We start from the raw sequence: 27,045 nt of genomic DNA, 5'->3' as shown, positions 1-27,045 counted from the left end.
TAAGAACCCCAGGCTGGCCCAGCTGACAGAACCCTAGACACTAGCTGGCCCTGAGTTTCCCAGATTCCAGGTGCTTTTACACCACCCCCATGATTGAGCCACATCTGTGTCACCTGTACTCGGGTTTCCTGAATGCTTTCCTTTGGATTCACTCATTTTTAAACTCAATCAATTTATTTTTAAAAGAATCTTTAAAAAAAAAAAAAAAGAATCTTTAGATCACCATTGGAAATGGAAACTCAATATCGCTTGCCAGAAATAGAAGGCAACTGTAAAAGTAAACACAATGGAAACAAAAGAGTGTTATTAAATGCTATCTAGATACTGTATTCCTGCTTGCTCTGGGCTCTGAGCCCAAGGCTGGCTGTGTCCCCTAACAGGGGAGAGTAGCAATTGCTCCACAGGTGTTAGAGGCATGCTGGTATCAAATTGTGACCATCTGTTGGTTTAATCTGAAGGAATGCAAAATCATTGGAAAGTCATTATGCTGTCTAATGTTCTTTTTTAAAGACAAAGCGGTAGCTTATACAGGGCCCTTTAGGTGGACACTGCCCAACATCAAGTCAACGTAGCCCAGCTCTCCCACCTTTTGGAAAGCAGAGCTCTTTCCTTTCATTTTACTCCAGGAAAAGTGGATGCTGGGTCACATATCCAAGTAGTGGAGGGGCCTGGACTGAACCTCAGGCCTCCTGGCCCCTAGACCGGTGCTCGCTGAGATCGGGCATGACCAGGCCTGCTTGTCTTCTCTTCCCAGAGATGGAGCAGAAGGAAGGGAAGCCCTCAGAGGATAAAATCACTGTCCCCCCAACCACAGAGGACCCTGGGACCCTGAGAGATGGAGCCTCTGCAGAGAAGGAGGGTGAAGGCACAGCTGGGAAGACTGTCCAAGACCAGGCTCCAGATGGGGCAGGAAAGCCAGAAAATGCACCAGCTGAATTCCAGGGAGAAGCAAATGGGTTAGATGAGGTCAAGGTGGAATCTGAAGGGGAGGCCAAGGCTGAACTTAAAAAAGAAGATGGTGGGAAGGAAGAGACCACAGGGGCCTCTCAGGAGAAGACTGACAGGAAAGAAGAGACCAAATCTGAACTCAAGGAGGCTGAGGAAAAAGAAGAGGCCACATTGGCCTCTGAGAAGCTGAAAGCTGACGAGAAAGAAGCCAAGCCAGGATCCAGGGAGAAAGCTGACGTGGATGACGAGGCCAAGGATGAACTGAAGCAGGCTGCCGATGAGGTGGAAGAGGCCAAGGCTGAACCCAAGGAGGCTGATGGGAAAGAGGCAGCCGTGGTGGCCCCTCAGGAGGAGAGCAAAAAGATGGAGGAGCCCAAGGCTGAACTCAAGGAGGAGGCTGGTGCGAAAGAAGCCAAGACGGAATCTCAGAAGAAGGCTGTTGTGAACGATGAGGCTAAAGCTGGACCTCAGGAGGTTGATGGGAAAGAGGAGGTCGAAAGTGATGCTAAGAAGGAGGTGAGCGAGGCAGAGGAGAGGGAGAAGGCTCCATGAAGTGGGGAGGCAGCCATGTCTCCTGACCCTGGAGAACAAACCTCCCTGCCTTACTCCCTTTGGAAAGTCCAGTCCTCCCCACCACTGATATCAGGTGACTGGGGTGGGGAAGGTGGAGGACAGGGATGAAGCATTGCGGCTTAGTCTGCCTTTAGATCTTTCTGAAGGTCTCACAAAGCCTGGGGTAGGTGCTTGTGTGACCATGGCCACATGGACCATGTTTGTTCCAGGAATCTGGTGGTATCAATGAAGAGCAGGACCAGTACGTGGCGGAAGGACCAGAGGAAGGGGTAGGGGTGGTCCCCAGCTCCCCGGATGAGTGGCCTGAGAGTCCCACGGACGAGGCCCATGGCCTCAGCCCCGGTGAGTGGGAGCCCAGGGGGCCCACAGGCACTGCAGGGGCAACCCTGGGGCAGTGGGAGGAGGGGGTGCAGAAAGCGTGTCATGGGTAGCCCCAGCCTCCCCCCTTCCGGTTCCTTTCCTTCAGATGGGGTGCCCCCAGAAGCAGAAGCTTCTGGAGAGACCAGTCCTTCTGCCAGGTAATGTCAACCTTCAGGGCTCCAACTCCAACTCCCCCTACCACCTGCTCCTTTCCAAGTATACCATCACCTCAGCCTGCCCCTCCCTCCCCCAGCACCTGATCTTGAGACACTCCAGGATTCCTGCACTCAGACCCCTATCCCAGGGCAGAGCTCAGGGAACCAAAGGAGCCAGAGGCAGGAAGGAGCGTGGAGGACACCTGGTCCACTTCCCACTCCACTGCTGAAGTCTCCTTCCTGGGAGTTCTGTACCTTGCAGCTCAGCCTGTTTCCATGGTGTCAGCATCATGCATAAGAGCATGGTCAGAAAGCCTGAGTTTGGACAATGGCTTTGCCACTTACCTGCTGTGTGACCTTGGCCATGCCACTTAGCCTTTTCTTGTCTGTGGAGCGGGCATAATAATTGTACCTATCTTATCAGATTGTTCTGAGGCTTAAATGATGTAGTGTGTGCAAAGCACTTAGCACAGTGCCTGGTGCATAGTAAACCAAAAAAACTCATCGCCTAGACAATAGATAAGTGGTAACTTTGGTGAAGGATAAGACAGTACACAGTACTGGGGAAGCCAGCACAACTTGTACAAGGCAAGGTCATGGAAGCTCCATAGACACATCCAAACTCCCTGAGGGACCGAATTGCTGGGCTAAGGGGACCCTAGTCTCGGGGAACATTTAGCTCAATTGGCATAACATAGTTTATAAAGAAAATGTTCTACATTCTACTTTGGTGAGTAGTGTCTGGGGTCTTAAAAGCCTGTGAGCAGCCATCTGAGATACAAGACTGGTCTCACACCTTCGGGAGCAAGGGATAATGAAGAAAACTAAAGATACGAGGGAAAGATTAGTCCAGACCACATCTACCATGGCCTCCACCAGACTGAGTCCAGTAAAACTAGATGGTGCCCGGCTACCACCACTGATTGCTCTGACAGGGATCACTATAGACATTTCCAGACAGAGCTGGAGGAAAATGTAGAACAAAATTCTAACTTACAAAAAAAGACCAGACTTACTGGTCTGACTGAGACTGGAGAAACCATCACAGTATGGCCCCCAGACACCCTTTTAGCTCAGCAATGAAGTTACTTCCAAGGTTCACCCTTCAGCCAAAGATTAGACAGGCCCATAAAACAAAACAAGACTAAGGGGCACACCAGCCCACAGGCAAGGACTAGAAGACAAGACGAAACAGGAAACAGGTAAAAGGGAACCCAAGTTCGAGAAGGGAGAGTGTTGACATGTCGTGGGGTTGTTAACCAATGTCATAAAACGATATGTGTACTAACTGTTTAATGAGAAAATAGTTTGTTTTGTAAACCTTCATCTTTAGTATAAAAAAACAAACAAACCTCATTGCTGTCAAGTCAATTCTGACTCACAGTGACCCTATAGGACAAACTAGAACTGTCCCATGGGTTTCCAAGGAGCAGTTGGTGGATTCGAACTGCCAGCCTTTTGGTTAGCAGCTGTAGCTCTTAACCACTGCATCACAGCCTTATTCTTGCCACTGCACAACTTTAGTCATTAGAAGAATCTTCCTTTATACTGAGCAGAAATCAACCTCCTTGTCACTTTCTTAAGGAAAAATACACGAAACAAAACAAACCAGTTGTCGAGTTGACTCCGACTCAAGGCGACCCCATGTGTACAGAGTAGAACTGTGCTCCACAGGGTTTTCACGGGTGTGACCATTTGGAAACAGATCACCAAGCCTTTCTTCCAAAGGGCTTCTGGGTGGGTTCAAACCGACAAGCTTGAGTTAGTAGCCCAGAGCTTAGTTGTTTGTGTCACCCAGGGACATCTAGGAAAAGTTAACCAGTGAATATTCACGGGGTGCTCATGCAGCTGTGTGGTAGGCAAGCTGGGTGCTTTATATTTACCTCTTCATATGGCCCTTAGAACCATCTTGAGAGGTTTTCTTGTCCCCATTTTACAGATGAGGAAGCTGAGGCTCAGAGAAATGACGTGGCAGTTCCAAGACCACACAGCAAATAAGAGGCAAAGGCAGAATTCAAACTCAGGTCAGCCCTCAGGCTTGTCCTAGTTCTGCTCAACATCCCCACCAGATTCTGGAGGTTAGAACTGGCTTCATCCTTCTCAACCCTCTCCCAGTGCCAGGTGCAGAATCCATGTGTGCCGAGTATGGGCAACACACTGCACGTGTCCCTTTAGACTGCAGTGACCCCCAGCCCCTCCCTGTACCGTGTAAGAGCTGCTCCCAGCCCCTCTCCCCTCTCCGGACTTTTCCACCTAGTGAGTCTTCTCCCAGCGATGTGGCTCAGAGTCCCACGGAGCCCTCTCCCCCGATGGAAAAGAAGAAGGAAAAGGCCCCAGAGCGCAGGGTGTCAGCCCCTACTCGGCCCCGGGTGGCCCGTGCACAGAACCGCAAAGCCATCGTGGACAAGTTTGGCGGGTAGGACGCAGGCCAGAGCTGGCTAGACTCTCCCTGGAAACCAGGACGGGCAGAAGTCTGAGGGGCAGCAGAGAGGCGAAGCTAGGGTGGGGGCCTGATATCTGGGGGTGCGGCTCCTTCCTGACCCAGCCCTCTCTGGCCTGACCATCTATACCCTTGCCCTCACAGGGCAGCCTCGGGCCCCACAGCCCTGTTCCGGAACACAAAGGCAGCGGGGGCAGCCATTGGCGGGGTCAAAAACATGCTGTTGGAGTGGTGCCGGGCCATGACAAAGAAATACGAGGTGGGCAAGGGACCCTTCCAGGGCAGCAGTGCCTGGGAGGCTCTGAGTGTGCAAAGCTCAGAGGGTAGGAGGGTGGGATGGGGGCCAAGTCCCAGCCTCCCAGGCCCTCTGGCTGGAGATTCACTGTGGCCCCCTCTGCACCCTACCCGCCTGCCATGTCTCCCACAGCACGTGGACATCCAGAACTTCTCCTCCAGCTGGAGCAGCGGCATGGCCTTCTGTGCCCTCATCCACAAGTTCTTCCCCGATGCCTTTGACTACACTGCGCTGGACCCCACGCAGCGCCGGCACAACTTCACCCTGGCCTTCTCCACCGCTGAGTAAGCCAAGAGATGGCGAGGCAGGGTGGGGGCTCAGGGCAACCCAAGAGGAGGGCTGGTTTCACAGGGGTGGAGAGGGGAGTAGTCAGATTGGTGTGGTGGCCACGCATTCATTTTTCCAACAAAAATCTGTGAGCACCAGGCACTGTTTCAGGCCCAGGGGATACAGCAGTGGGTAAAACAGACAAAATCCCTGCTCTCCCATGGATAACATTCTAAAGGAAGAGACAGATCATAAATGCACACAAAACAGTTACGGTCACGTCGACTCAGACTCATGTGATGCCACGTGTGTGAGAGTAGAACTGTGCTCCAAAAGGTTTTCAATGGCTGCTTGGAAGTAGATCACTAGGCCTTTCTTCCGTGGTGCCTCAGGGTAGACTCGAGTCTCCAAACTTTTGGTTAGTAGCTGGGTGCTTAACTGTTTGCATCAGTCAGGGACTCCAAACACACAAATAGATATTACATAAAATACCAGGTGGTGATAGGATCTAAAGAAAAATTAGGCAGAGAAAGGGATGGAAGAGAGGCTGGCCTGCGGTTTTGGGTAGGGTGGTTACAAAGATTTGGGGTCAGATTCTGACTCTGCCATTTGTTAGCCATGTGATCTTGGACAGGCTTTCTGAGCCTCATATTCTGATCTCTAAAATGGGAATGATGGTTCCTCTTTTAGGGAGTCACTGTGAGAATTAGGTAAAGCCACTACCGCAGTGCCTATCCCACAGTCAGTACTTCTAAAAAATCCTCGCTGCTGTTATAACATAAGGAAAGATGTCAGTTATGAGCCTGGTACAAACGGTTAACTGGTTTGGTGTGAAGATTAAGTGTGAGAAGTAAGGGGGCCCCTGCCACAGCCATCATACCTCACTGCCCCTGTTCCAGAACTATCCTCTGATCCCATGGATAAGAGCAGGGAGCCGGTGGTGCTAGAGCCCCCAACGGGCTCCATCAGCTGTGCTACTGGTGGGAGTCCTGCCCTGAGTCCAGTCTCAATACCATGAAGAGTTTGCCTCTCCCCTGTTGGGGACGGCACCCCAACGTGCACTCAGGAGCTGGCCACTGCATCAGCTGTGGGGTGCCTGTCTCATTCTTTGAACCTCTCCAGCCTGCACCCCTCCCCCAGCCCCTAGGCCAGGCCAGCTTGGATTTCGGGCCAGCTGTCTCTGCCCAGGAGAGGATTTCCACTGGAGCCCTGACTTGTCTTACTGCCAGCACCCGCAGCTGGCTTCAGAGCCTGCTGAGACCCAGCTTCAGAGCACAGGTGCTAGAGGGCCAGGCAGCCCTGGGGGTTGAGTCCCGGCTGTGTAACTAACTTCGACCTTGGGTATATCACCAAAACGCTCTGAGTCTCCAGTTCCCCTTCTGCTGGTTGAGGATGGAAAATCAAACCAAACCCGTTGCTGATGAGTCGATTCCGACTCATAGCAACTCTATAGGGCAGAGTAGAACCGCCCCATAGAGTTTCAAGGAGTGCCTGGTGGATTTAAACTGCCAACCTTTTGGTTAATAGCCGAGTTTTTAACTACTGTGCTACCAGGGCTCCATGGTTGAGGAAGAGTAAATGAGACCATTCAAGGGGAAGCAACCCGCATGAGGGAGTGAGGACTTAATGTGGTAGCTCCAATAATTACCAGGAGTAGCACGAGGCCCCAAAGGGCAGCAGGGGGGATTCATGTTACATAGAAGAGAACTTGTACCAGGTTCCACGCAGTTCCTCAAACACACCAAGTGCTCCTGCCTCAGGGCCTTTGCGCATGCTGTTCAGTCTGTCTGGAATCCTCTTCCCCAGATACGCATACGACTTACTATCTTAAGAAGCCTTCCCTAAGCATCCCATTAAAGAATAACAGACCCCTCCCTAACATAGGAACATACCCTGGAAAGTCCTATAGCAGATAGCTTCCCTTGGGGAGAGTCCCTGGGTGGCTAAAATGGTTAAGAGTTCAACTAATAGCCAAAAGGTTGGTAGTTTGAAACCACCCAGGAGCACCTTGGAAGACAGGCCTGGCAATCTGCTTCCAAAAGGTCACAGCCTTGAAAAGCCTATGGAGCAGTTCTACTTTGCACATATGGGGTCTCCATGAGTCAGAATCAACACAACAACAACAACACAGCATCTATGCTTATAGATGGCTTCATCGGCGAATTCTACCAAACATTCTAGAAGTCATTCCGGTCCTTAAACTTTTCCAAAAATTGAAGAGGAGGGAACAATTCCTAACTCATTCTGAGGTTAGCATTACCCTGATACCAAAACCAAAGACACCACAAGAAAACTACAAAGCAATATCCCTTATGAATACAGATGTAAAAATCCCCAACGAAATACTACTAAACCAAATCCAAAAGAATATTAAAAGGATTGTACATCATGACTAAGTAGGATTTATCCCAGGAATGCAAGGGTGGTTCAACATTAGAACAGCCATCAGTGCAATACGCCACACAAGCAGAACAAAGGAAAAGAACCACACAATCATCTCAGTTGACACAGAAAAGGAACGTATATCTGGCACCCTGTCTTCCTTCCCTGCCTTACATTCCTCTCTGCCACCCCTCACCTTCAGATGTACTGTCCCGTTTACATGTTTGTTTACTCTCTGTCTCCTGCCACGAGAATGTCAGTGCCGAGAGAGTAGAGAAGGTTGGTTTTGTTCACTGCTGAATTCCCAGGGTGCCTGGTATATAGTGTTATTGTTGTTGGGTGTCACTGAGTTGATTCAACTCATAGAAGCCCCTTGTGACACAGTAGAACTGCCCCCATAGGATTCTCTAGGTTGTAATCTTTACAGAAGCAGATCACCAAGTCTTTCTTCCCCAGAGCCACTGGCGGGGTTTGAACCACCAATCTTTCGTTGGCAGCTGAGCAGTTGGCCATTGCACTACCAAGCACCTTTGGCATACAGTAGGCCCTCAATAAATACACGTAGACCGAACGAAGCCCTGGAGATGTTGCAGCAGCAAGGCAGCACTCTGGCTGAGACTGGATGTCTGCATTTTACATTTGTGTGGAGAAACCAGGCTTAAGGGGCTCCTGGTTCTAGAGGCTAGATACACCTGCCTTTTTAAGGGGTGGGCTACTGTAGAACTAGGCCAGAAGTTCTGCTCCCAGGGAAGGATGCACAGTGCAATGAAAACACAGCCTTTAGAGTCAGACCAGGCTGATTACAAGTCTTGACCCTGTTGGGACCTCAGTTACTTCATCTGTGCAATGGGTTGGTTAGCTTAGAGGATCTCCCAGCTCTGACATACATCCTTCTATGGATTTCATCCTCACTGGGCTGCCTCACCCCTTCCGTTGGCTCCCACATCCTTTGCCTTTGACCTCTGCTCCCCGCCCACCCCTATCCTGCAGGAAACTGGCTGACTGTGCCCAGCTGCTGGAGGTGGATGACATGGTGCGCCTGGCAGTACCCGACTCCAAGTGCGTCTACACTTACATCCAGGAGTTGTATCGCAGCCTCGTGCAGAAGGGACTAGTGAAGACCAAGAAGAAATAAGGTGCTGACCGACCCTATGGGCAGAAGTGGGCAGGGCGCCCAGCTGACCAGCCCATGGGCCTAAGGCTCATCTGCTCCAAGGAGGGTGCAGAGGTGAGCTCAGACAAGGGCAGGTGTATCAGTCTGACCTGTATTAAAAGTACTTTTGTAAACCCCTGTCTGGCCCCTCTGTGCTCCCTCCATACCCATCTGAGAACCTATCTCTTCTGACGCAGGAGTTGGTTTCCTCAGCCATGACCTGGAGAGATCTTCTCAACAACTGTCCAACGTGTTTGGAAGGACAATAACCCAGTGGGTGGGCGTTGGACACTGGGAGTCAGGCAGATCTGGGTCCCACCACTAATCAGCTGTGTGGCCTTGGGCAAGTGGGTTAACCTCACTGAGCCTCCACTGACAGTTCCAAAAGGGGATAGTAAGAGTTCAACCTCGTGGAGGTGTTATGAGGATTATATGAGAAAATGAAATAATGGGCCAAAATGGTCAGTAAGTGGTGGCCAAAACTAAAACAACAACAGCAACAAAACCCCAAACCTTACAATTCAAGCCAGCAATGGTGCTTTTCCCAATTCCCTTTTCCTCTTTCCACCTTCCATACTTCTCTCAGGTTAGGGGACTCCTGGGCAGAAGCCAGAAACCCTGGGGGCATAGTAGTGAGGAGCTATAGCTACTAACCAAAAGGTTAGCAGTTCAAATCCACCAGGCGCTCCTTGGAAACTCTATGGGGTAGTTCTACTCAGCAGCAGTGGGTTTGGTTTGGTTTTGGTTTTGGGCAGAAGCTCAAGCAGAGGAGTCTCTAGAAATCTCACACAAACTGAGCTAGCTGGGTCTGGAGTGGTTCCCTTGACTTGAAGATACCCCCACATTCTGTCTCTTGAAAGACAGTGGCTTCCAGGAGCTTCCAACAATTGCAACCAGAAAGTTCTTCCTTCAGGTTAAGTTAATCCCTCCAACTATGGCAGAAGTTCTGGTTTGTGTTTTTCCACTGCTCATTGGAGATGAACCCCTGAGATGATTATAATTTTCTGCTGACAATCCTGTCTGCTTTATCTGCCTTTTGGAGCACGTGTGTTGATAAGAGCAGCTTGTGGGGTTAAATATATATATATATATATATATATATATATAGCCAGCTTGGCACAGTGCAGGTGGTGTGGACTCTGTACTGACTGGCAGTGTGTTGTTGTTGTGTTCCACTGAGTCCATTCCAACTCATAGCAACCCTATATAACGGAGTAGACCTGCCCCATAAGGCTTCCAAGGCTGTAATCTTTATAAGAACAGATCGCCAGGTCTTTTCTCCCACAGAGTCGCTGGTGGGCTTGAACCATGACCTTTCAGTTAGTAGCCGAGTGGTTAATGATTGCCACCCGGGCTCCCTGATCAGCAGTGTGGAAGCTGGCAATCCACCGCAGCGCTCTGTTGCCTCATCTATAAAATGGGGATTTTACCCTGTGGACTTTTTGAAGGCCCCTCTGGCTAAGGATGGCCCATTCTATCATGGCTAGCTTTCTCCACAGTGGTTAGGGTACACAAGGTTCAAGGTCAGGCAAGCTGTCAGCTTCTGGGAAGCAGGGCTACACCTGTATTAGACGGCAGCTAAGTCCTCCTTCCCCAGTCTTTGCTTGCCGCTGATGAAACCATCCCACCCGCTCAGTGAAGACTCAGCCGGACTGCGGAATTCCTCAGGGCTTTAAAGGCTATGTGTTCCTGTGGGTTTCCATGGCTCCCCTGGACTGATGCTGGGAGGGGCACTGCTGAGCCCTGAGGCCTGGCTGCAGGCACTGGCAGCCTAACGAGATAGCAAGCGGGTTTTGAAAGCAAGTAGTCAGGTGTCCAGGACAGAAATGAGATTCTTACATTTTGTGGTACATCCATGGAGAAAAGAAGGCTTAGTACCAAAATCTGTGGGTATCTATCATTAGTCTGGAGGACTACAATCACTCCATCAGCAGATCACTCCATTGTAAATAGGATTCCCTCCCCATGCCCTGCTTGCCATCCATCTGCTCCATTTCCCTCCAACCCCCCAATAATGCCTGGGTCCCAGGGGAATGCTAATTGGCTGCTGGGCCCATTCACTGCAGCTGGTTTGGGCTCATCTTCCTAAAAAGGAGGGACCATATGAGGGCAGGATTCCCATATCACACAATGCCGGAGGAGGACTGGCTTGCAACTCCGCGAACCTCAACTCCCCCGAATCTGTGGGCAGGAAAGGGAGTGGGAAAGGATGCACCTATGGCCAGGTGAGCCTGGGAGTGGGTCCACATACCATACACACACCTGGACCCCCCACCGCAAACAAACTAACAACCTAGGAAGGAAAGGATGGGCAAGAAATGGGCCACAGAGGGCCCTGACCGCCAGTCCATGAGGTATGTTTGTCCACCATGCACAGGGAGGGGTCAGATCAAGCTTAGGTGGGCCGTTTCACTCCAAAGCGAAGGGTGTACTCTCTGGCATTCTTTTTGAACTGCTCCGGGTCCCGTACTAGTAGGTCAGCAAGATCCACCCGCAGAGGCTGATCCAGCTCCAGTTTATTCACCATCACGTTGAGGGCCTCCAAGACTGGGGAGAGAAACCAGATCAGGACATCAGGGTGGACTGAAAAACTCTGGGGAAGGAGGGTATGGCTACCTATTCCCAGATCCCCACAAACACCATACTCATTCTTTGGGGTTCCCCAAGAAGGCTAATCTCATAGAATGACTCTTGTTGTTAGCTGCTGTCAAATCGAGTCTGGCTCATAGCGACCCCATGTGTGCAGAGTAGAACTGTGCTCCACAGGGTTTTTGTGGCTGTGACCTTTCAAAAGCAGATCACTAGGTCTTACTCCAAAGTGCCTCTGGGTGGGTTCAAACTGTCAACCTTTTGGCTAGTAGTTGAGCGCTTAACGGTTTGCACCACCCAGGGCCTCCAGGTTGACTCTATAACCAACCAAATGCCCTACTTGCCCCTTGGCTGATGACACCTGAAGCTTTGACTGATTCTAACGGTGGTTTTCAAACTACAGCTTCAGAGAAGCCATCCATGATGGTGGTGGATGAGATCAGTAGAGCTTCTGGGTCCCACCCCCATTTCAACAAGAACAGCTCTGTTTCTCTGTTTTATATTAGGATTCCAAATAAATTTGTATTTGGACAAAAGCATTCTGTGGCTAAAGACCGAAGACCACTACTGCCCCAGTGGCTTTTAATCTTTCATGGGTGCTTTTGGGAACCTGGTGAAGGCAGGGACCCATCTCCTCGGCATGTACACATGTGCACATGCACAAACATACAGTTCTGAGCCAAGAGTGCTTCGCAGACCCCCTGAAGCTCATCCAAACAAGGATCTGCTGGGTTCCTGAGTTAAGAACTCCTGAGCTGGTCCTGAGGCAGGACAGATTAAGCTCATAGACTCTAGAGTGGCACTGCCCAAGGCAGTACCCACTAGTCATTCGATGGTTATCTAAACTTAATTAAAATTAAGTACAACTAAAAATTAAGTTCATGTTTTGAGCAAGGACCCAAGAGATAGATCCTGATCCAAAGGAGGAAAAGTGCAGAACAGAATTTACACTCATTTGGAAACCAGATTTACTGGATTCATTGAGATTGGGAAAACACCTGAGTCTAATGCCTGGAAATAATCTCTAAACCTTGAACTGAAACTATCTCAAAAAGCCGTAGTTAAGCTAAACAACAGTTTAGTCCAATTAATAATGTTTGCCTCAAGCACAGCATTCTTATAAAGGGTTATCAATATGTGTGCAAACTGACAAGAGTTAATCTAAAGCACAGATGAGAACTCTCAGAGGCAGAGAGCCTAAATTAATGGTGATAAAACAATATGGGTAAAGAAAGTGAGAACAGTGACACAATGTGAAGTATGTAACCAATGTGATTGAACTGTTCATGTAGAAATTGTGAATGGATTTTGGTGGTGTATATTGCCACCAAAAATAAATAAAATGTATATATTTTTTAATTCAATTCAGCCAGACACAAAAGGAGAAATATTGAATGATCTCATTTATATGAAATATCTTGAAAAAGTAAATTCACTGAGACAAAAGAAAACTGGTGGTTAGCAGGGAATGGAAGAAGAGGGAATGGGAAAAAAGTCATCAGTTTCTGTTATGGATTGAATTGTGTCCCCAAAAAATGTGTGTCAAATTGGTTAGGCCATGATTCCCAGTATCGTACGGTTGTCCTCCATTTGTGATCTGATGTAATTACCTGTGTATTGTAAATCTTAACCTCCATGATGTTAATGAGGCAGGACACAATCTACAGGATTAGGTTGTATCTTGAGTCAATCTCTTTTGAGATATAAAAAAGAGAGAAGTGAGCAGACAAGAGAGGGACCTCATCACCACCACGCAAGAAAAGCCACACACAGGGCACATCCTTTGGACCCAGGGTCCCTGCGCTGAGAAACTCCTTGACCGGAGAAGATTGATGACAAGGACCTTCCCCCAGAGCTGACAGAGACAGAAAGCCTTCCGCTGGAGCTGGCACACTGAATTCAGACTTCTAGCCTCCTAGACTGTGAGAGAATAAACTTCTGTCTCTTAAAGCCATCCACTTTGGTATTTCTGTTAGAGCAAGACTAAAGAACTAAAACAGTGTCCACTTAAAATTGGTAAATTGTACTTTACATTAAAAAAAGATATATCCATAATCAAACAATAAACCAAAAAAAATCAAACCTGACTCGGTGGACCTTATTTAGGTCTTGATTTATAAAACAAAAGCAACAACCATTACACCCAAAACAAGAAAGAAAATGTAAATACTAATTGGATATTAAAGAATTATTAATTTAAAAAATAGGTATATATACAGAAGTCAGCGTTCTTTGGTGGATACCAGAGATGCGGGGGGAGGAGGAGGGAGGAGGAATCACTCTCTAGACAGAAGACACTTGGTATTTTTGGTGATGGGGAAGGCAATACCGAATGCGGATAAAGCGTGCACAACTTAACGAAGGTAAGTGATGACAATAAGTAATACACAAAATTAAGGGACCTTATGGGTAAATGCTATAACATACACAATTTGGCGACAACAGCAGTAACAACCCAAAAATACGTGAGTGGTTACATAGGTAGATATATAAGCATGTTACGTGTATAGCAAGGTATATGTGTATATATCCATATGGACATACAGGCATATCTGCAGGCATGGATAAATACATGTTTGTGTGTGCCGCACATATATTCATATATATAAAATAAAGCACATAGGAGACATAGTCACAGTTACCTCCCAGACGTAACCAAACACCCCACAGGATTGTTTTACTAGGTTTGAAGGCTTAGGACCATAGTCTTGTGAGACAACTTGGTCAACTGGCACAACATAGTCTATAAAGTCTATGTTTTACAACCTAGTTTGGTTAGTAGTATCTGGGGTCTTAAAAGCTTGTGAGCAGCCACCTAAGACAAAACTGTTGGTCTCTACTCCTCTGGAGCAAAAGAGAAAGAACGAAACCAAAGACTCAAGGAAGAATATAGTCTACAGGACGAACAGTCTACATGAACCACGGCTTTATCTATCCAGAGATCAGGAGAACTAGATGGTGCCTGGCTACTACCACTGACTGTTCTGACCAGGGACACAATAGACAGTTCCAGATAAAATGGGAGGAAATTGTAGAACAAAACTCTAATTCTTTTTTTTTTATTATTAACTTTTATTGAGCTTCAAGTGAACGTTTACAAATCAAGTCAAACTGTCACATATAAGTTTATATACACCTTACTCCGTACTCCCACTTGCTCTCCCCCTAATGAGTCAGCCCTTCCAGTCTCTCGTGACAATTTTGCCAGCTTCCAACTCTGTCTATCCTCCCATCCCCCCTCCAGACAGGAGATGCCAACACAGTCTCAAGTGTCCACCTGATACAAATAGCTCACTCTTCATCAGCATCTCTCTCCTACCCACTGTCCAGTCCCTTTCATGTCTGATGAAAATTCTAATTCTTATTAAAAAAAAAAAAAAAAAAGGCCAGGCTTACTGGACTAGTAGAGGCTAAAGGAACCCCTGAGACTATTGTTCTGAGATACCCTTTAAACTTTGAACTGAAACTACTTCCAGAGGTCACCTTTCAGCTAAAAAACAGATTGGCTCATAAAATAAACAAAATCACCCAAGAGTCCTGTGCTCCTTTAAAAAAAATCATCTGTATGAGCCCAAATGGTCAACACTTACCTTAAAGCTTAGATGAGAAGGTCAGGGTGGGCAGGGAAGCGGGATTAATGGAAACAGAACAACCACAGCAGAAATACAGAGAATGTTGATACAATGTAGAAAGTGTAACCAACGTCACTAAACAATAATATGTATACAAATTATTAAATGGGAAATGTAGTTTGCTGTGTAAACTTTCACCAAAAACTCAATAAAATATTTTTTAAAAAATATAATAATGAAACAAAAACAACCATCGTACCCAAAAAAGAAAATAAGACAATTAGGAAAATATAAACACTAATTGAATATTTGATATTCAAGAATTATTAATTAAAAAAATAAGATGGATTAATAAGTGGATAGAAGAATGGATAGATGTGATGAAGCAAGGATAGTAAAAAGTTAATGGTACTATCTAGGTAGTATACTAGGGTTATTTAGGAATTCCTAGGTATGCAAGGAGCCCTGGTGGCACAGTGGTTAAGAGCTATGGCTGTTAACCAAAAGGTGGACAGTTGGAATCCACAGGTGCTCCTTTGAAACCCTATGGGGCAGCTCTACTCCATCCTACAGGGTCTCTATGAGTTGGAATCAACTTGATGGCAATGGGTTGTTTTTTTTTTTTTTTTTTAAATGGTGCAAATGGTCAATGAGCTTGGCTGTTAACTGAAAGGTTGGAGGCTTGAGTTCACTCAGACGTGCCTTGAAAGAAAGGCCTGGTGATCTACTTCTAAAGATCAGCCACTGAAAGCCCTACTGAGCACAGTTCTGTGCTGACACAAGTGGGGTCGCCATGAGTCGGAACTGACTTGACAGCAACTGGTAATATAAAAATATATAGGTAAAAAAATATATGGGTGTTTACGGTAAAATTATTTCTTTGGGAAAAAATTCTTTGCTGTCTGTATGAAAACAAGAAAAATTCAGTTCCTCAGTTGCACTAGCCACATTTCAAGTGCTCAACAGTCACATGTGGCAAGTGACTACTCCACTGGACAGGTCAACTACAGAACATTCCATTATGGCAGAAAGTGCTGCTGGACAGCACTGCTCCAGAGTCAGCCAAACATGGGTTGAATACCAGCTCTGCCACTTGCCAGCTGTGTAGCCTCAGGCAATTGCCTCAGCTCTCTTATGCCTCTGTCTTCGTCTATAGAGTTGATAGCAGCACTACCTCATGGGATTGCTGAGGGCATCAAATGAAGTCTGTGTGTGAGCCCTTAGCTCTGTGCCGAAAGCGTTCAACTCCAGGATGAGTTTTATCATCATGAGGCCAATCCCCTCAAACGAGGGCACTGAGGTCAGAAAAGAAAAAGGACTTGCTCACAGATGGAGCGGTGGGTCTTCTTATCCCAAGCCATCTCCGTCTACAGCCCAACTGCTTCTCTCTCCCAAGACCCATGACAAAGTTCCTCTGCACACCTGCCCAGGTGTAGAAACACAGGTAGGAGGAGGTCACCCATCCAAGATCTCTGGCAGCATCTCTTCTACCTCATGATAACCTCAGCTGAAACTCACAATTTTTGTCTTCTTCCTTTTTGGGTGGTACAGTGGTTAAGTGCTCAGCTGCTAACCAAAAGGCTGGCAGTTCAAATGCACCAGTAGCTCCTTGGAAACCCTATTGGGCAGTTCTTCTCTGTCCTATTGGGTCCCTGTGACTCAGCATCGACTCAACGGCAACAGGTTTGGTAACCAGGAATCAAGGAGCCTTGGTGGCACAATGGTTAAGTTGCTAATTGAAAAGCTGGCAAGTCTGATCCTACCCAGCTCCGAGGGAGAAAGCCCTAGAGATCTGTTTCCATAAAGATTACAGCCTAGAAAACCCGTAGGCAGTTCTACTCTGTCATATGGGGATGCCATGAGTCAGAATCTCGACAGCACTGAGAAACAATAACCACCCCAAATCAGTTTGGTAACCCCCGCCTAACTGGTCCCTCCCCTCCCACCTTGGCAGGTCTTGGTGCATGGCTTCCAGTACTTGTTGCTGATAATGGGCAGGCACACCTGTCCGTTCTCATCCACGTTGGGGTGGTAGATCTTGGTTGTGAATTTCACCGTGGGGGGCTTGAACGGATACTCCTCGGAGAAGTCGATACGTAGATTGAAGGCTCTGAGGTTGTAGGGTGGTTGGTCCTGTAGGGAGAGAAAGGGTCAAGCTCTGCTCCAAGAATGGCTGCTCGGCAAAGGCCACCTTTCTCCTTTGGAGTCCTGGTCTAGTTTTCCTCCTCCCCGCCCCCCCATCCCAGGGTCCCAGGCATTCCCTGCTCCGCTCCTGGGAAGAATCTCGAGCAGGGAGTACAGATGGCAGCTGAATCCACTCAACAATTGAGCCATAGAATAGGGGGAAGGTGGAATCACAAAAGACCACTGGACTGTCTCTGTTTGCCTAGAGGAACAGAGAAAGAAGAGAGTCAGGACTAGGAGGAAGAAATGGAATGGGTAGCTAATTGCCTCCTTGAACAACTGCTTCCTTGGCCATGAGACCAGAAGAACTGCATTACTGAATGTTTTGACCAAAGAACCAATAGAAGAACCTCGATAAAAGGGGGGAAAATGAGGAACTGGATTTCAAATTCTCGTGGAATCCAACCTTTCCAGAGCCATGGAGGCTGGATGAACCCCCAAAACGATTCCCCTGAGATGATCTTTAAACCTTAAACCAAAAATAACTGCTGAGTCTTTAAAGCAAACAATAGGTTAGCTTAACCAGTAAAGAAGGCGTGCCTTGAGCATTGTGCTCTTTTATGAACCATCTATGTGAGATCAAATTGACAACACCAACTTGAAAGGTCAGAAAGGAAACTCAGGGGGCAGTGAGATGATGTTAATGAGGGAGAATAGTTCCACAACTCAGAGAATATAGTCAATGTCACTAAACTATACATATAGAAACTATTGAATTGGTGTATGTTTTGCTGTGTGTATTCCCAACAATAATAAAAATAAACAAAATAAAAGAACACTGGACTTCGAGCCAGAAAAGTCTAACCCTACCTTTTGCTGTGTGACCATGGGCAAGCTTCCCCCACCTCTAGGCCTCAGTTTCCTCGTGTGAAAAATAGGTAAGGTTTGACTAGGTGAAGCCTAAGGGCTACCCCAGCTTTAAAGTCTTTGTGAGAACTATGCAAGAGAAGGACCAGAACATCCTCTCTTTGGGAGCTGTTAGCAAGTACAGGAATACATCATCACTGGAATGGAGAGGAGATAGAGAAAACGAAGAAACCATAAGAACACAGGGGCTGCAGTGACTGAGGAGATGAGGTCCCCCGCGATCCAGGAGGAGACCCTCCAGACTCAGAGAGACCTGAAGACCTTCCTGAGCACCTACCTCGTGCTAAGGGCTTGACACGCGTGAACCTCTGCTTCAGAATGTTGAGGTCACATAGGCTGCCCGGGAGTGATCTTGGGCAAGTAACTTAACTTCCCTGTGCTTCAATATAAGGATAATAATAGACTTACTTCTTCATAGGGCTTATGTGAGAATTAAATGGGTCAACTTACATGAGAAGCTTAGAACAGGACATGGCAAACATTACATATCTGTCAGTTATGTATGTATCTGTCTCTTATGTATGATAAGAGAGCCCTGATGGTGCAACGGTTAAGCGCTCAGCTGCTAACCGAAAGGTTGGTGGTTTCAACCCACCCAGTGGCTCCATGGGAGAAAGATCTGGCAATCTGCTCCTGTAAAGATTACAGGCAAGAAAACCCTATGGGGCAGTTCTACCCTGTCGCATAGGGTTGATATGAGTCAAAACCCACTCTACAGCACCTAACAACAGCAATTATGATAAGTATTATGAACACTCACAACTATTAACATCTCTGTTTTCAGATGAGGAAACTCAAGTTCAGTGTTTATAAGTTGCTTGCCCAGGGCCATATACAGCTAGTAAGTGGCAGTGCTGGGATGGGAACGGAGAGCTGTAGACTCAAGGTTTCCACCTCGATCACTGCTTTATACTCCTAGAATAGAGGACCCCTAGAATTAGGTGACCCTGGCACTGAGCACAGGGGCGTTTAGGCTGGTTCCAAAGGACCAAATCTTCCAGAACCTTCTTTACTGAGAAGACAAGGCAAGGACAGTTTGAATGACAAAGGTAGTTAAGCAGAGTCAAGGTCTTCACAGAGCTCCTCCTCCTTGGGGGAAGCCACAGTGGTCTTAGGTGTATCTAAGAAATGGAGTAACTACTGGGAAGATGGCAATGGGTTTGGTTTTTGGTTTTTACTGGGAAGATAAGGAAAACATCTCAGCTTTTACGGAATGAGAAGGGCTGGAACCCTTGCAGCAGGTAAGACCAAGGGCATAGGCCTCAGAAAAGGATGGGCGTGTCTGTGGGTATGGGTTTACAGGGCCATTTATGGGGCTTCTTAATCTTAAAGAGGGAGGAAGTAACGGAGCCCCAACGACTCCACCCTTTCCTGCTCTGCCTTGTCCCAGCTGTGCCTCAGCTCATTACTCAGCCTTTCTTGGGCTCAGTTTCCTCATCTATAAGATGAAGTTGGTCTAGACAGAAAACTCCACATTGCACCTTAGGGACTGCCGAAAGTTCTAGTTTCTTCTAAGTTCCGAGTTAAATAAACCACTTTACTATTAAAAAAAAAAAAAAAAGACTGAAAAAAGTTTGAAAACCATCCATCTTTCATGGAGTGGTTAAGAGAGAGGACTCTGGTGTCAGTTGAATTCTATCCCTACCACCTTATGCTGTATGACTTTGGACAAGTTACTTACCCTCCTATGCCTCTGTTTTTTTCAATTATAAAAATAATACTAGGAGTCCCTGGGTAGTGCAAAGGTTAATGTGCTCTGCTACTAACTGGAAAGTTAGCAGTTGGAGATCCAAGTCCACTAAAGACCTGGTGATCTACCTTCAAAAAATCAGCCATTGAAAACCCTATGGAGCACAGTTCCACTCTGACACACATGGGGTCACCATGAATTTGAATCAATTTGACAGCAGCTGGTAGGTAGTAAAAAATACTACCTTCCTCATTGGGTGGTTGTGAGGATTCAATATGACCTCAAATATGTACTTAGAACAGGAGATTCTCAATAAATGTGAACTCTTACTATCAGCTTCACAAGGGCCATCCAACCGTAGCCTTCTATGATCAAGACCAGCAAAGTGAGGCCACCTAAATGAACATGCAGATGGAGGCTGAGCCTTTGAGGGGGAAGCTATCTGCTCACCCCACAGACCTCTCCTACCTCTCCTTCCCCGCTGGCCAACCGTCCCCTCCTTCACGGCTTCACTGGGTTCCTTCAGGTCCTCCTGGATGACTAGTCTGCACCAAGTTTTGGTCCCCAGCCCTGGGGTTCCTTCCAACTAGCATGCTTCTTCAGGGCCCTTGTAAGGCTGCCAGATCTTTGACTGGTTCCTGGGGTCCACCTACCCACCCCAGTCTTGCCAACACTTCCGGTCCTCTGATTTCACAGTATTCTTCCAAATGTGACCTTCTCTAGGTTTTCCTACCCCCATTTTCTTAGCTTCTGACTTGCTTCTTGCCTTCACTCTTATCATCTCAAAGCTGGTTTCCTTGGAGATCTAATCAGTCCCCGGAGCTCTTTCCAGCACCTTCTTCCCCTGGCACCTAACAGGTGTTCCCATTCCCAGCCAGGTAAGTAACTTGCTTCAACCCAGCAGCCCAAGGGACTTGATAGAAGGTTCAAATGTTGACCCAACTCAAGCCTTTTCTATTTTTCCAGGCTACAGATCAGTCGAAAAAGATGAGATGGCACAACCCTGGCATGCTGTATTGTTAGTAAGACATCCAAATCCTAAATAATAAGATGAATTGTTCCCTTTCCATCCCAAAGGGCTTTTTTTTTTTTTTTTTAATTTCATTGTGCACTAGGGAAAGCTTACATGGCAAATTAGTTTCCCATTTGATAGTTTGTACACAAAATGTTCCATTAAGTTGATTCCATTCCCCATAACGTGCCTGCCCTCCCCCCATTTCCCTCCTAGGCTCCGCGTTTCCTTTTGTACTGTCTTGCTACCTCTTCCTGCCTTCTTATCTTTTGCTTTTGAGCAAATGTCCCCCTTTCGATCTTATTTAATCGATTGTTCTAAGGAACACATTCCTCAAGAGCTTTTTTTTTTTTTTTTTTAATTTTTATTGTGCTTTAAGTGAAAGTTTACAAATCAGAGTGTTGTTTATTTTATGAGCCTATCTATGCTTTGGCTGATGGGTGGTCTCTGGTAATGGCTTCAGTTCCAATTCAGAAGGGTGTCTCAGGGCCATAGTCTCGGGGGTTCCTCCAGTCTCTATATCAGACCAGTCATTTCTGGTCTTTCTTTTGAATTTGATTTTTTGTTCTGCAATGTTTTCCCAGTTTGTCTGGGACCCTCTGTTGTGATCCCAGTCAGAGCCGTCGCTAGTGGTAGCCAGGCACCAACTAGTTCTTCTGATCTTAGTGTCATGTAGGCTGTGTTTCATGTAGTCCATTAGTCCTTTGGACTAATTGCTCCTTTGAGTCTTTGGTTTTCTGAATTCTCTTTTGCTCCACATGGTAAGAGACCAATGGATGTATCTTAGCTGGCCACTCACAAGCTTTTAAGACCCCAGATGCTGCTCACCAAAGTAGGATGAAGAACTTTGTCTTTATGAACTATGTTGTGCTAACTAATGTAGATGTCCCCCAAGTCTATATGGTCCTTTGCCTTCAAGCCTAAGAACTTCATCCTGCAAGGTGTTTGGTTATGTCTAAGAAGCTGCCCTGACTGTGGCCTTTGTGTGATCTATCGTCTATACTGATATATAAGCGTCGCCTACAGAAATATCCACCACCAGACCTGTATCTACAGATGGGTGTGTTCCCTTCCAAAGAGCTTTGACTGACAAAAAACTCAAATGTTTTCATTTTTATTTCCAAGGGACCAAAGGTGTATGGATGAATTTCTGTAAGACAGTATCTTCAGGCACTAATAACTAAATGTCAAAATAAAGAGCTTGCACTCTGATGATAAATTCTTTGGAATATGACTTCCAAAGGGAGGTTTTATCAAGATGATATCAAATAATAAGTATAGAGGAATCAGAACAGTAGAGATAAGTTAACTGTGTTGTCACCTGGAACAATGATTTTCTGAAATTAGTCTTTAAAAGAAAAAATACAACATATGAGGTTTTTTTTTTTTTTTTTAATGAGGTTTAGGGGAGTAAATTTTACCAACTATAGAAACTCGGGTGGCATAGTGGCTAAGAGTTTGGCTGCTAACCAAAAGGCCAGCAGTTCGAATCCACCAGGCGCTCCTTGGAAACCCTAGTGGCACTTCTACTCTGACCTGTAGGGTCGCTATGAGTCAGAATTGACTCAATGGAAATGGTTTTTTTTGTTTTGTTTTTCTTTTTATGGGAACCTAGAAGTTTGCCCCTACCACTTAACAAAGGTCTTTTTTTTTCCCCGTAGTTATCACTGGGTCGATTCTGACTCATGGCAACCCCATGTGTATCAGAGTAGAACTGTATGCCATAGGGTTTTCACAGATGTGACCTTTCAGAAGTAGATTGCCAGGTCTTTCTTCTGAGGGACCTCTAGGTGAATTTGAACCAGGGCTTTGAGCCAGTTCTTTCCAGTTTGAACTCCTGCTAATAATTTGCATTTCTAACAAGTTCCCTGATGAGAAATTTGCATTTCCACCCTAGATATGAGGTTGTAAATCAGAATCTTCATTTTAACAAGATCCCGAGGTGATTCTTAGGTATAACTTCCTGGGAACTTGTTAGAAATGCAAATTCTCAGCAGAGGTTCAAACTGGAATAAACTAGTTCGAAGCCCTGGTTTGAACAGACAACCTTTCAGTTAGTAGCCAAGCACTTAACACTTTGCACCACTCAGAGAATCCTTGACAAAGGTCTATTAGATCTTTTTCTTACTTCTTTTTTAGGTGCTATTTGTTGCAATCAGTGCAGAGGGAGAACCTCCCCATCCCCACCAATGGCAGCCTCCAGTGAGAGGACCCTAAGGCAGGGAGAATTCCTGCCCAATCATGACCCTCCTTGCCCAGGCCCCTGGCCTGAGCCACCCCCAGTCCAGAGCCGCAATCCCCATGGACACTCACGGGCAGGAGGAGGGCGTGCCACACCAGGACGTTGGCATCTTCGCTGACCAGATTCTGCAGGTACCTGGGAAGCTGGCTCTGCAGATCCTCCAGCTCCTGCAAGGGGAACAGCAAGCGGGCAGTTGGCCTCGACTTCCACACTTCAGCTCCTGCCCCTGCCCCAGCAGCAAGCTGTCCTGTCCAAAGCAGGACACCCTAGGGGGCAGAAGCCAACAAAGTCAAAGTCCCCGTTTATTGAGCACTCAGTATGTGTCAAGGTCCCTGGGTGGTGCAAATGGCTTACGCCAGTCTATTAACCTAAAGGTTGGCGGTTCAAACCAACAAAGCCATGAAAGAAAGGCCTGGCGATCTGCTTTCACCCAGATTACAGCCAAGAAAACCCTATGGAGCAGCTCTACTCTGCAACACAGGCGGTCACCATGAGTCAGAGTTGACCTGACAGCAACGGGGTTTGTTTTTATTTTGGTTTAGTATGCACCAGGCATGGTGGTAAGTGCTTCAAGTGAATTATATGATTTTAGCCTTATAATTCTGGGGGTTCTTGGTGTAGAGAAGCACCAGATCACTTCTCCCAGATTTAAAAACTTGGAACTAAACTCTCTTAGAATTTTTTTCCCCTGAAACCAAGGTGCTTCACCCTCTTGCCCTCTTCCTAGAAAATCACTAGGTCTTAATTCTCTCTCTCCTTCCCTTCCTTCCATCAGCATCCGCCAAGTGCCCAGCATGATGAGATGTACACACAGTGCTCATGGCAGAGTGGGTGGCAAAGACATCGCCTCAGCCTTGTCAGACTCCACTCGCCCAGGGTTGGGGAAGGAAAACAACTCAGGCAGACCACAGCAGGTAAGAACTCTATACACCAAGCAGAGAAATAAGTGACAGGCAGGGACTCACCTTCTCAGAAATGTGGCCCAATCACCTGGCCATCACCCAATGACCTCAACAGCCATTGACTGAGCATGCTCTAGGGACCACGACATGGCTCAAGCCTCAAGAACAACCATGGAGTAATGGAGGAAACATGAATGCAATTACGAGAATGACGTGTGTGGATGCATTAATGAGGAGAGAGATGGGAACAGGAAGGCTTACAGGGGCTGCACATGGTGAGCCGGGCCATGCAGAATAAACAGGAGTCCACCACGCAGAGAAGTTGAGGGGCACCAAGACAGGCCCAATTAGGGCAAATGTCCCATGGAAGGTCAATAGTTATTACAGGAAAAGGGTTCAATGGATGAGTATGTTTGGGAAACACTGGGCTAAATAGGTTTCCTTACTGCAGGGATTTCCAGAGCCTTTAATTTGTTATTACATATTGTGAATCCCCAAAACGTGAGCCCATAGCATGCAGTACTTCTCAAATGGATCTGACCAAGCAACCTCTCGCCCTTTGCTGATGACAGAACATTTTTTTCAAAACAACATAAAAATGACATTCAAGGGCAGGTCATACGTCTGTGAAACACCAAATGGGTGTAAACCACTGGTTCTCAACTACAGGAAATTTTACGGAGCCCCCCCCCACACCCCCGCCCAGGAACATTTGCCAATATCTGGAGGCATTTTTGGTTGCCATAAATGGGAGGCAGGAATGCTATTGGCATCTAGTGGGTAGAGGCCAGGGATGCAGCTAAACATCCTATAGTGCACAGGACAACCTCCCACAACGAAGAATTATCCGACCAAATGTCCATAGTGAGGAGGTTGAGAAGCTCTGGTGGAAACAAGGGCAGAGAGAACTTTCCCCAAACCCAGTTCCCAGTTGAGAAGGGGTCCTTTAACACTGTAGACCATCCGAACTTTCTATTTCCCCCTCCCAAAATATAAACACGCCTTTGTTCCCCGCCCCTTCACTCCAACACACTGCTTCTCACACCTTCTACCCAGATTCTACGACTTTTCATTTATTTTTTGCCCCAAACTAGAAGCATCTTTTACTACAAATCGGGTTCCGGTATCATCTGTTATTTTGGGGGCAACAATGAAGCCCAAGGTTGAATAGAGAAGCTCTGGAATGGACATTTTTCCCTGACTTTACCATTAACAGGAACATTTCGGATTTTATCTATTACAGGTGAGTTCTGCCAAAGCTTTCGCAACACCTGAGGATGATGAAACCTGAGCTAGGACACAAGGCTCCTTCCTGAGGCCTGTTAAGAAATCACCTGACTTAGAGGAAGAGAAAATGAAAGTAGAGTGACCATTGAAAGGGCCTGTTTGGAGTCCTGAGGACCCAGCTTAAATTCCAGCCCCATCTCTTCCTTCTTTAGTGACCCTGGATAAATGAGTTATTTTATCGGAGCCTCAATTTCCTCATCTGTAAAATGGGAGTACAGGGTTGCTGTGAGAATTGGATGAAACAACTGATGTAAACTGCCTGGCACGTAATGATGCCAGTGTGATAAATAAAACCAGCTGCCATCTAATTGATTCCAACTCACGGCCACCCCATGTGTGTCAGAGCAGAACTGTACTCCACAGGATTCTCGATGGCTGATTTTTGGGGAAGTAGATTGCCAGGCCTTTCTTCTAAGGCACCTGGGTAGACTTGAACTGCCAAATTTTCTGTTAGCAGCTAAGTGTGTTAACCAGTTTGCACCACACAGGAACTCCAGTGTGATAAATACTGGTTTCCATCTCTTTCCTACTGGAAAAACCCCTGCTCCATTTAGCAGTCGCCCTTCAGATTTCAGTTCTTCTGGGTTGAGCCTACTCTGGGTGACCCAGACTGAGACCCTCTTCTTCTCAGAGGCTGGGGGTAGCAGGCACTCCCCTCAGCCCCTCCACTCCATTCTGCAGATTAGAGGAACTCAGAGTCTGGGGGTGTCAGATCCACTTCACCAGGATTCTTCTCCATCTCCAGCTACACCCCAGGCCCCCCCCAACCACCCAGGATTTTCCCACCTCCTGGTGGAATTTGCTCCATCCCCATCCTTCCAGACCTCATCTCAAACTGTGTCCCTGATTAAAACGAAGGCTCAAGGAAGGCAGGGATTTGTGTCCTTTGTTCACCTCTGCCTCCCTACCAGCTAGAACAGGGCCAGCATACAGTAGGCATTGAACAGCAACTGCAGAACAAGGAACAAGGCAGGCGCGCGCCACCGTCTCCAGGAGCCTTCCCTGCTCTGCTTCAGCATCTTCTCCACAGAGCGCTCAGGGAACTTTGACCTACTCCTGGTCAGCACCCCATGCTGCTTTGGACCCTAGTCAAGCAGGTATCAGCCCAGAGGACGGGCCATAGACTATTCCGAGGAAAGTACCTTGTCCCCTATCTCTGTGCATAGCCCACTCCCCACCCACAGCAGGGCGCCTGCCACCAGGATGAGGCCAGGAAACCCTCCCCGCACCAGAGACGCACGTAAATGTTCTCACAAGTTTCTGGCAGAAGCGAAACTGAAACCAGTTGGGGGGGCGGGGGGGGACTCCGATCGGCTCACTCCACCCCCAGCACGGCTCAGGGAACCAGCGACACCACACCCCATATGCCCCCTCCCCCCAAAAACACTATTCTCTGACCCCTCGCAGACCCCCTTCTCCCCTGGGGTTAGGGAGCAGGAGATGACAGGCATTCAGCCGGCCCCAGTACCTGGACTACTGGGAGCGCTCGGAGAGCCGGCAGGGGAAAGGATGGAGGGAGTAGGGAGCCCGGGAAGGGGCGGAGGGGGCAGGGAGCCGAGGAAGGGGTGGAGGGGGGAGGGAATCGGGAAAGAGACGGAGGGAGGAGGAGCGGGGGAGAAGGAGTGTCCCAAACGCGGTTACCTTCGCCACCCGCTTCCTCGCTGACATCTCGGAACCGAGTGTGGGGCACTAGCGGACTCCAGCCGACCTTGCGAGGAGACTAGGCGCCCCGCCCCGGGGACCCCACCTCCGGGAGCCCCGCCTACGCTCCGCTCCGCCCGTGCGGTCGCCGGACGCAGCAGACCTGTTCCCCACTGGCTTTTCGAAGACAGAGGGGGCCCTGCGGGGAGAACCCGGCCAGGCCTCAGAGCCGCGCGCTCGGATCCGGACAGCTCGCGATCTTTGTTGGGGGGCACGGATGGTCCCTGGAGCGCGCGGCGTGCCTGGTCTCTGAGTCCCGGTAGGGGGCGCTCTGCATCAGGCGGTGAGCGCGCAGAGCGCGGGGCTGGGGTCTGCTCATCCGGGTGCTAGTTTCTGCCCGGGGCCGCCCCAGGGACTCCTCTCCATCAGCCGGCTCCTCCTCGTCCTGAATACACGCTCACCCTAAGTAAATGCAGGGATGCAACT

The 27,045-nt window shown here is 47.8% G+C and overlaps 2 protein-coding genes across 2 annotated transcripts; one reads left to right on the top strand and one right to left on the bottom strand.

The window, feature by feature from the left end:
• Nucleotides 1–708: 708 nt before the first annotated feature.
• On the top strand, nucleotides 709–8,568 carry SMTNL1 (smoothelin like 1). Its single transcript, XM_064288037.1, is given in 7 exon segments — nucleotides 709–1,512; nucleotides 1,731–1,863; nucleotides 1,988–2,039; nucleotides 4,294–4,452; nucleotides 4,621–4,735; nucleotides 4,904–5,055; nucleotides 8,411–8,568. Coding segments are annotated over 7 exon segments (1,545 nt in total). The 5' UTR covers nucleotides 709–723; the 3' UTR covers nucleotides 8,556–8,568.
• On the bottom strand, nucleotides 5,315–26,689 carry UBE2L6 (ubiquitin conjugating enzyme E2 L6). Its single transcript, XM_003421333.4, has 4 exons — nucleotides 26,560–26,689; nucleotides 22,801–22,896; nucleotides 16,681–16,867; nucleotides 5,315–11,120 (listed from the first exon to the last, which is right to left on the bottom strand). Exons 1-4 carry the CDS (start codon nucleotides 26,584–26,586, stop codon nucleotides 10,969–10,971), a joined length of 462 nt encoding a protein of 153 aa, XP_003421381.1. The 5' UTR covers nucleotides 26,587–26,689; the 3' UTR covers nucleotides 5,315–10,968.
• Nucleotides 26,690–27,045: the final 356 nt, after the last annotated feature.

Source organism: Loxodonta africana, chromosome 7 (genome assembly GCF_030014295.1).
Source record: "Loxodonta africana isolate mLoxAfr1 chromosome 7, mLoxAfr1.hap2, whole genome shotgun sequence".
In the NCBI taxonomy this organism is placed as follows: Eukaryota; Metazoa; Chordata; class Mammalia; order Proboscidea; family Elephantidae; genus Loxodonta; species Loxodonta africana.
This window is presented reverse-complemented; position numbering and strand designations above follow the sequence as displayed.